The sequence below is a fragment of the Hyposmocoma kahamanoa genome, unplaced genomic scaffold (assembly GCF_003589595.1).
Source record: "Hyposmocoma kahamanoa isolate Upper Pololo Valley unplaced genomic scaffold, ASM358959v1 211, whole genome shotgun sequence".
Taxonomy (NCBI): domain Eukaryota; kingdom Metazoa; phylum Arthropoda; class Insecta; order Lepidoptera; family Cosmopterigidae; genus Hyposmocoma; species Hyposmocoma kahamanoa.
The window spans coordinates 6,463,788-6,473,592 of NW_020653732.1; the positions used below are offsets into that span (position 1 = coordinate 6,463,788).

Here is a 9,805-nt window from a genome sequence, read left to right on the forward strand (position 1 = left end):
TATTAGTGATAACTATTTAATGTTGGTATGAATATATGTGTTAAACTAACTGAATACCACTTTGTTTTACGTTCTTTAATAATTGAAAGGTCAATAAACTTGTAAAAATATTTCTAAAGTTCAAGTTATTTATCAAGAAAATTATCATAACGACTTCTTGAATTGACTGTTATTAGTTCGGTGCTTATAATTTTAGTAATTTTTAAATAAATTGGTGATATTGTTATGAATGATTGTTAATGAATTAGTAGAGTGTTATAATGTCTATATTAAATTTTCCTACGTGTTAAACCCCGCCACCTAAAACTTTATGAATGTTTTACCTCATATTTAGGCGGATGTCTCCACACCGTCTGTATTTTGTCCTAAAACGTAATCAATCGATAATTAAATATTTTAATTAAAAATATTTACTAGATTGCACTTTCTTACAGTTGATAAAATCTTTGAGCATTTTTGTAGCATTTACGTAAATGTGAGATGGAAATCCATTGACGTGACGTTCAAGAAATGATGCCAACCCTACAAAAGTTTTTATCAATCACTATTAGCAGTAGAATTTCTTGTAAAAGAGTTTGTCCAGGGAAGTCCTGCCACCTTACCTATTTTTGCCGCCAAGTGGTAATGTGAGCATTACTGTATGTTGATGGGTAAGGGTGCTGGTGAAATTACTGGCACATATGGCTTGTCTCTATGTCTCGGGGTGGCGGGCACAGTAATAATTAACCGCTCACGCGATGCGCTCCTCCTACCGCAAAATGGCGGCTATTTGGTTTCGCAAATTAGAAAAGCATTCAGTTTAAATACAAGTTTTTATAAATAAAAATTATTATTCTGCATTGCTAAATAAATACCCTCCGTACTACCAACAAAAACATCTCAAATAAAATGCACCGCAAATCCTGCACTTATAAAGCACTAATGAAATTTTTGGTGTACTTGGATAAATATGATAATATTCCGTTTGAGTGGTTCTAACGTTTACCATGAAATTACTCCTTAAAGTATATAGGAATGAAACCTTAAAGTATAGTTTATAAACATTTATATTCAGTGTAAACTTAAAAAACGCTACTTACGGTATGTTTTCCATAAATAAACACCGAAATCACCAGCCCAAACAATAACACACACGATTGTCGTGACGTATTTTTGAAGTTGTTTATTTTTTTTAAATGACATACCCAGGCATTAGAAACTTTATGGTTTGCTAGAGTAGTTACCGAAATAGCAATTAATGTTAGTTCTTTTACCTGTTATAACTTCGATGTCCAATAAATCGGTATAAAATCATCACCGGCACCTCTAGGTGTGGTATGCGGCTACGGCTGCATGTATCGCGTGAGCGGTTAATGCCCTTCAAATCTTTGCGATTTAAAGCTCTAAGTGGCACTGCAATTATTATGAGTAGGCATGTCGCTCACCACCAGCGCACGATTTGTTCGCCCCGTCACTTAATGTCATGAAAAATATATACTTTAATATACCGTTTATCAACTTTGTTTGTAAATCAAAATAAAACAAGAAATTTAGGTGACAATGATTCAAATTTTTATTGTATTAAAAAAAAGTAAGGTTTGGCAATTATGAATGAAAAATGATATCTGATAAATGTCAACCACGACCACAGTTGCAGATGTCGATTCTTTCATCAAAGTTTTTAATCACTTTTTGACAAAACGGTGGGTCTATTTCGTTAATCACTTCACGAATTTTCAGTTTTAAGGCTGCAATCGATTCGATTGGCTCCTTAAAGACTCTGTCCTTAACATAACCCCATAAAACACATAACGGCTGAATTTCGTGAAATTATGCGATCGGGAAATATGGTTTGCATTAAATTCATTGTTTCGGTGACTGTCACAGATGATCAAAAACAAAGAACTGCAAGAAGCGCGTAGAAAAATTCATAAGGTCTACTGGTTTGTCCCGTGGCTTAATTGGCGGTGCATCCAGCCGGATCGAATGAATTTTCCAAGTGTTCCATCTTTGTTAAATCTAGTGGAGTCATTTAAAAGAAAAATAATTGAATATCATAGTAGTAAAACATTGTGACATTCGATAAACTTCTTCCTTTTTTAAAGACTTCAAAAAAAGGAGAAGGTTCTCAATTCGAATGTATGTTTTTTTTTGTATGTACGTTACGCGATAACTCCAGTATTTGTGAACCAATTTTCATGATTCTTTTTTTGTTGGAAATAGGGTACCTCCATAGTGGTCTATGTAAAGTATGTAATTCCACGTACTTTTGAGGTCGGTTTTATAGTACTCTGTACTGAGATTATTTAAATGTATAGATTGTCAAGAAGCCAAAACTCGAGAAACTGATTTTGTACTTCTCAATGGTTTACAAAACTCGAGTTTCTCCCTTTCTGTGTGAATTGAAATACATGTATATGTGTCCGGCGTGACCAATAGACTTGTCTGCCAAATTTAAATGTCTTAATTTTATCAGCATTTGCTGGAAAGATAAATAGTCTCAGACATTAAATACATTAGGCTGTAAAGAGCCTGAAACATTGGTTTGTTTGAAAAAATAAATATAAGAAAATAGTTTCATTTACAAATGAACCCTTTTTCTTGCACGAAAGGAGTCTCCCCGAAAGACGTATATAATTGAACGCAAATGCGTAATCATCGCGCAATCGCGCGTTAGGTTTCAGACATTATTTCCACGCGATGTGACCTATAATAATTTAAAACTTCAAATGTATGTTTATACAATTAGTCAAATAGCGAAATGTGAACGACACACCGATGTAAATTAATTTTCAAAGAGGACCGCATCTGTGTCCGCCATCTTTAATGTTTGACAACCAACTAAATGGTATGCAGCGTATTCACCGCACATCAGTGAAACACTGCGTGTGTAGCGCCGCATATAATACGCTAGCACATAGATATCGTTGGTTTGTTGTCATGGATTGTTAACAAAATATATAATTAAATGTTGGTTGTGTTTCTATTTACTCATAGAAAAAGTATTGTATGCAAATTTGTAGTCGTTTGTAAAAATTTGTTGTGAAAATGTTCATCCAGGGTAGTATTGCCACCTTACCTATTTTTGCCGTAATATCAGCATTACTGCGTTCCGTTTTTGAAGGGTGCTTGTGAAATTACAGGCACAGTAGGCTTGTCAACTTATGTCTCAGGGTGGCGGGCGCAGTGGCAGTGCCCCTCAGATCTTTGTGATTTAAAGCTCTGAGTGGCACTGCAACTGTTATGGATAGACGTGTAGCTTACCATCAGTCGCACGACTTATTCGTCACGTCACTTAATATTATTTTTAAAAATGCACTTATAAGGTCTTAAAATCTACTATCACTTAAGAACCCTTTAAGAACCCTCATTACCAAGAACCCTCATTACTCATCAAGAAGACTTTAAAAAAGGCAATTAGGACACATATTCGAGATCTGTATGTTTGATCGCAGGTTCGCACGAGCAAAACACGCGCAAGCTTGCGATGGTCGCGTAATCGCGTTCAATTAGGACGACGCCTCATTCCCTTCCTGTACGTCAGGCGCACCTAAGGTAACAATCGGCGAGTACGTTACGCCTCCGATTGGCAAATCATCATCAGAATGGCAAGCATTACAGTGTATGCTATCGATACAATCATCATCAAACTTAAAAGTTATACTCTTGTCAGTGGAGCATCTTCCAGTCATCTCTCTTATAAGCCAGTTCCTTGACCTCCTTGTCTATACCCTATAGTAATCAGGAGCATTCTTTTCTCGTTTACCATTCTCAATACTTCCTCATTAGTTTCCTTTTCTATCCAACTTATGCCCTTCATCCTCCTCCAGCACCACATCTCAAAAGTTTCTAATGTTGAAAAGTTCATTTCCAAAATTGGTCCTACAGGGATCACCGCATCCAGCGCCCATATGCAAACCGTTGGGCTATCTAGAGCGTCAAACTATCTATGTATTTTTTTATTATATCATGTGGCGGGACGAACAGAAGCTCGTGCGCCTGATGGTAAGTTACACTCCTGTCCATAACAGTTCAGTGCCACTCAGGGTCTTACATCGCAAAGATCTGAGGGGTACACCCACGGAAGTCCCATGTGCCTGTAATTTCATCACCACCCTTACCCTTCAAAATCGAAACAAAATAATGCTGACATTACTGCTTGGCGGCAGAAATAGGTAAGGTGGCAGTAATTTGGACAAACTCTTTCACAAGGAGCTCTAGCAAATGTATTTTTAGATGCGATATATATTTTTTTACATACATATTTTAGATTTTTAGAACTTCCCTAACTTTTAATACCAATTTCACAAACACTTAGAATCCCTTCATCGTTTTTTTTAAAATCCGGTTTATTGTGTCACGTCATAACCATCAAAGGATTTCCTCCTCACAAATACCTTCACCAAACCCTCACCATTAGAAGCATCTTCACGGTCATCCTCACTGCACTGTGGCAATGACTGCTCCACCATCAAACCCTGCACCATATCCATGCACGAGTCCAAAGAGAATTTCTTGCCCACCATTTTGATTCCCCGGATGCGACGGCGCATTTCTAGGTTAATTTTTGGATGCAATTACTCAGCAACCTGAGTTAGACTTTTCCTATAGTCGTCACAATATAAAATGCACCGTTTGACATTCTTCGTCGCAACGTAAATAGGGATGTGAACTAAATATACCGGTAACCGTATTAAACGGTTCTCACGAGAAATCGATTCGAAATTTTATGACCATTTATAATATTTTTCGGGTTCTAAGTTTTCAGTTCTAGAACAATTAACATTTTTTAAGCAATGTAGAGTTTAATATAAATAATAAGAATTTTTCAATAATTAAGTTGTTGTTATAGTGTAGTTACATTTATTAACAGAGTTCACGAGGACTACCAGTAGTTAAATAACAAAATTCTGAAGCAATAGAAAAAAAGACTTCATAGTTTAAATTTTTATTCACTTTCATCGGAAGATGAGCCAAAATCATCAGTTCTGCTAGTATCACCTGTATGCATATAATTATTTCAATCTTTCAATTTTTAATTTATTACTAATGTTAAATCTCTATCAAAATCAATATTAACATTGGTAATATGACTGAAAATGGTAATGGTAATTTCTCGGTGATATTCGGCGATTAATTGGTTACGGCACTATTATTTTAAAAAATTAGATTGAGAACGTAACTGTTTATAAGACGTTTCGGACTAACTCAAAACAGCATTTGATGTTGGGATACGTGCGAAAATAATACTTGGAATATATGTTTAAGCCCCATAAGCTAATAATTGTTTGTTTACTGTTTCGTTGATTGCATTCAAAGTTACATACTATTGTCTTCCTTGGCTGTCTAATTGGGCCTCTTACATTGTGACTACTATAGATCTATAAGCAGGAATTTGGTGTCAGTATTTATCCTTTCCAGTCACTTACCAGGGCTATCTTTCGGCTCCATCTTCAGCTGCGCAAAAGTCTGAGCGCAGGAGCTTAACACTTTCTCGTAGTCACAGATGGCCACATGGGTGCCGTTCACGATTTTGGGACTCATCGGGCTGTTGGCCAAGAGGAGACTTGTTCCAAATGTTGCGTTCAGTTCGCGTGTTTCTGGAATTTGTTTTAAAGTTCTTCTTAATAAAAAACCAAAGTCTTAGAAGAAAGTACAAAAGAAATTGTAGAATGAAAATATGGCGGTCTCTAAATCAATAAACACTGTTATTCATAACAAAGATCGAACACTTAGAAGAAATTCCTTGGATCCGGCTAATTCGAACCGATGTCTTCTAGCAAACCGTGGCAGGTGCTATGCCAACTAAGCCACGGAACAAACTAGCGGATCTTCCGAATTTTTCTATGTGCTCGTTGCAGATCTTGTGTTGTCTTGTGTATCGTGTTTTTTTCTGTGAGAAATTTCTTTTACTCAGAAAGGTAGGTACCTTTACAGCTACCGTCGCTGACTAGAGATGTCACCTTAATCATCATAATTTTCTCAATCTTAATCATTCAAAATTTCACAAAAAGAAATTTAATATCGTGGTAATAAAACATCGTGACATTAAAAAAAAAACCAAATACAAAGCAGAAAGAACAGACACATAGAAGAATTTCGTCGACCTCAACCTGTAGCTCAGTTAGCAGAGTGACGCTACGGGCAGCATGGTTCAAGTTCTGTCGGTTCGAAGGAATTTTCGTTTGTGTTCGATCTTTGTATTAATAATCATAACAAAACTAATGAAGGTATTTCATAAAAAAACCTCAGCAATAAATACATTACCTCTCAAAGAAATCCTGGGACGTTTCGGCACAGCAATGTTGCCATTCTCAGAGCCGAAGATATCAACCAGAATCTCTTTGGCTACTGTCTTTATCTCGTTCCAGTCATCTGAATCCAATACATATTTTGCAATATAGTTTTCGAATATGACTATAACACAATAAACTTAAAAACAGTAAATTCTCGTTAACTATCAATAGAACAGTTGATGTCGACCTAAAACAGTAGATTTACTGATAACTGGCACTCATAGAAAATTAAAACATAGTTATTCTACTATGGTTAAAGCGTCTGATATCGGGGAAGGCTAAAAACAGGGATGAGATGAACTTGCTGTAGAAAACATTGAACACCCACATAACAACAAAATACGATCATGAAAGAAACATACCCAAAATATCCTGATTAGTAGTCCTTTCAGAGGTAACCGTGAATCTGATGACGTAAATGCCTTTAAAGCAAGCAGGGACGGCATGCAAATTGCCGCGCCCATTGAGGCGTTTGAGCAGACGCTCAGTCAACGTATTGTCGCCCTTAAGTCGGAAAGCAACGAGACCTGGGAACATCGGTATTATTATATGAGAACAATAACAATATAAAGCCGAAATTATAACTGCCAACAATCAAATTTTACTAACAAATATCAATTGACAATTTATTTAAAAAAATTGTTTGAGTTCAATGAAGTAACAATAATTCAAAATTTAGAGTCAATAGTTTCAACGAGAATTATGTACACACAAAAAATAAACTAAATAAAAAAAATATTCTTTAAACTAACGTTTCAGGCTTTACAAATCCCACTGAACCGTGACCTTCAGACGTGTAAAGAGCCGTAAGCGCTATTTTAAATCAGGAAATAATAGTTTCATTTTTACCTACCCAAATTCCTCGGCTGAGGAATTTCAAATCTTGGATCAGCTAACACGAGAGCTTCAAATTTCTGAGCGAGACGTACGCTCTGAAAGAAAATATGTTTCAAAAGTTACAAGTTGAGATTATTTAATAATAATTTAATAACGTACACACTCATAGCCCCGCACTAGGGAAACCCTGTATAGCGGGTGCCATGGATGCAACATAGACAACCACGAATGACACCCAAACTCACGAGAGAAATAAATGTAGGCCATTATTTGTCCCAGCTAGGGAATCGAACCTGAGACGTTCGCATCGCAGGACCAGTATGGTCCAACCATTCGGCTACGGAGGTATTTAACCTAGAGTAGCTCTAAAAGGGGCAAGTCAGAAAAATTTTGTATGCACCTTACGTCATCATCATTCCAGCCGAAAAAAGTTCACTGGTCATAGACCTCCCACAAAGATCGGCACAACGGTAATTTTCGATGGCAAATTTCACTGGCCACGGTCAAGGATAAGGAAGACGTATAATACTCAGAACTAGAATAGTAATTTTCGATGGCAGACTTCATCATCATAGTCATAATTTAAGCCGAAAGACGTTCACTGCCTGCTGAACATAGGTCTCCCCCAAAGAACGCCACAACGACTGGTGTTGTGTTGCTTGCGTACAGTAGATTCCCGCAATCTTCACTAGGTCATCGCCCACCTTAAGAGTGGTCTGCCCACGCTGCCTCATATGGTACGCTCTTTGAGCCCAACGGTTATCTGTTCTAGGAGCAATATTCCCCACCCACTGCGACTGCATTGGTTCTAGACTTCTTTTATCGGTGCCATCTTCTACGAGAGGCGTAGAGATCACTTATAACAAACATCACTTTGTCTCTAAATACTGATCTACTCGAACCAAATTCTAAAAGATTACTGTTAAAATTATACTAGTGACTTTTGTATACACTGGAATACTGTTGTAGTACGAAAAAAACACTAACCTCACGAATATGTTTTTGAAGACCAGCAACGCCATATGTCCTCAACACAAACCAAAGCTTCAAGGACCTCAAGCGACGGCTTAGAGGTATTTGCCAGTGCTGTGGAATAAATTTAGATAGTACATGAAATTCATTTTTGGTATATTTTAATATCATGCAGTTGTTTGCGACTTTAGAAAACCTGTTATTGAAGTAGTGATATATGTAAACAATGTAAGTATAGCTCAGAATATAAGTAGTGCAAAAGATGATGTGACTAAATTCAGTCAAGTTCAAGTTCGTTGTTGCTTCAAGATTTGTTTCAAAGAGTTAACACAGAGCCAGTGTAACCGACAGTACCTACTACAGGTATAATACCAAAAGTTTAAGTAAGCCAAGGTGCAAGCTGTCGTTCCCACCAGGAGTCGACTTCTAGAAACAAATTGATTGTACCGATGTTTAAATTACATTATTTTTTCTGTAACGGGCATTTTGCAATTACCCGCTGATGGATTTGACTGCGCATCCGCACAAAAGAGCAAGCTGATGGCGCATAACTCGAATAAAAAATTAAGTAGCAGTACTGAGGGCGCTCAGGTGGGTGGGGGGGGGCATAGACCTCGGCTCAAGACACTACTGGACACTTACGCCAGAAGAGCATGCTATAGCAGAAAACTTACTCTTCGTCCTCGCTAGGAGAACGGTTGTTTCGTGTATAGTACTGCGATGGAGAATTTAATTAAATGGATTAATGCCATCAACCAGATTTTTAAGGAACTGAAGATGAGAAAAGTTGTTAATAGAAAAGTATGTGAAAGAGTTCGTCGAGGGAAGTACTGCACCTTACATATTCTGCCGCCAAGTAGTAATGTGAGCTTAACCGCGTCCCGGTTTGGAAGGGTAATCCTTATTCGATTATAAACGGATACAAAGCGGCCCCGCTTTAGTTCACACGGTATATTTTCATGCGTTTAAAAGACGATAGCCGCAGTATTCCGACAGCAATCGCCCTGAGAACACGTTTGTGATGGACCACGCTTTGTTGCACCACAGCCTGTGGTGCAGAACGTGTGACTGGATCGTAGAATGTAGAATTCTATGATCCAGGCACGCGTTCTTCTGCTCATCAACTCACAGGACTTCCTTTATGACGTTCTCAACTCGACCGCAGTAAGTTCGCCAAATTTAAAATTGAGTAATATGTTAATAATTCTTAAAAATTTTAAGAAGATAAGTTCGCGACACGTGCAAATAAAAAAGATTATCCCAATAAGCTTTGTTAGTATTACGGATTCCACCACCATTTAGTTCCACTCCCACCACCACAAAGAAAGGTCACATACTAAAGCTTCCTTCTTATCAGGATTCTCCAATTGTATCTGCGTTACACATCCATGAGACGTCTTATCATACCCATGCTGATTCGATTTCGCATTATCACCATATAGTTCATTTATTTCATCGCCATACAAATCGCCATCTTCATTTGGTATTTCATATCCGCCATTTTGAATTTTGCATCCTCCATTCCCTGTTATTTCTCCTCCATTTGAAATTGATCCTTTTCCATTTGTTATTATTTCTTCATTTTGTAACTTTTCTCCATTATGACCATTTATTTTTGAATTGTCTTCATATGTGCGGTCGTCTTTGGTACGTACTTTGTTTCTCGTATTCGAATTTTGGGAGCCAATCTATTTGAAAACAACTACATTGAGCAATAGACG

General features: G+C 37.2%; 1 protein-coding gene across 1 annotated transcript in view; it reads right to left on the bottom strand.

Annotated features, from left to right (window-relative positions):
• The window catches only part of LOC113227544 (histidine decarboxylase-like), a 52,191-nt gene that overhangs the window by 2,360 nt on the left and 40,026 nt on the right, over positions 1 to 9,805 (bottom strand). Inside the window, exons 8-14 of the mRNA XM_026460484.1 lie at positions 8,100 to 8,198; positions 7,129 to 7,207; positions 6,638 to 6,802; positions 6,247 to 6,354; positions 5,409 to 5,579; positions 4,394 to 4,534; positions 324 to 365 (exon numbers count right to left, since the gene is read on the bottom strand). Of these exons, the coding sequence (XP_026316269.1) occupies positions 331 to 365; positions 4,394 to 4,534; positions 5,409 to 5,579; positions 6,247 to 6,354; positions 6,638 to 6,802; positions 7,129 to 7,207; positions 8,100 to 8,198 (798 nt within the window). The 3' untranslated portion in view covers positions 324 to 330. The remainder of the gene's footprint in view (positions 1 to 323; positions 366 to 4,393; positions 4,535 to 5,408; positions 5,580 to 6,246; positions 6,355 to 6,637; positions 6,803 to 7,128; positions 7,208 to 8,099; positions 8,199 to 9,805) is intronic.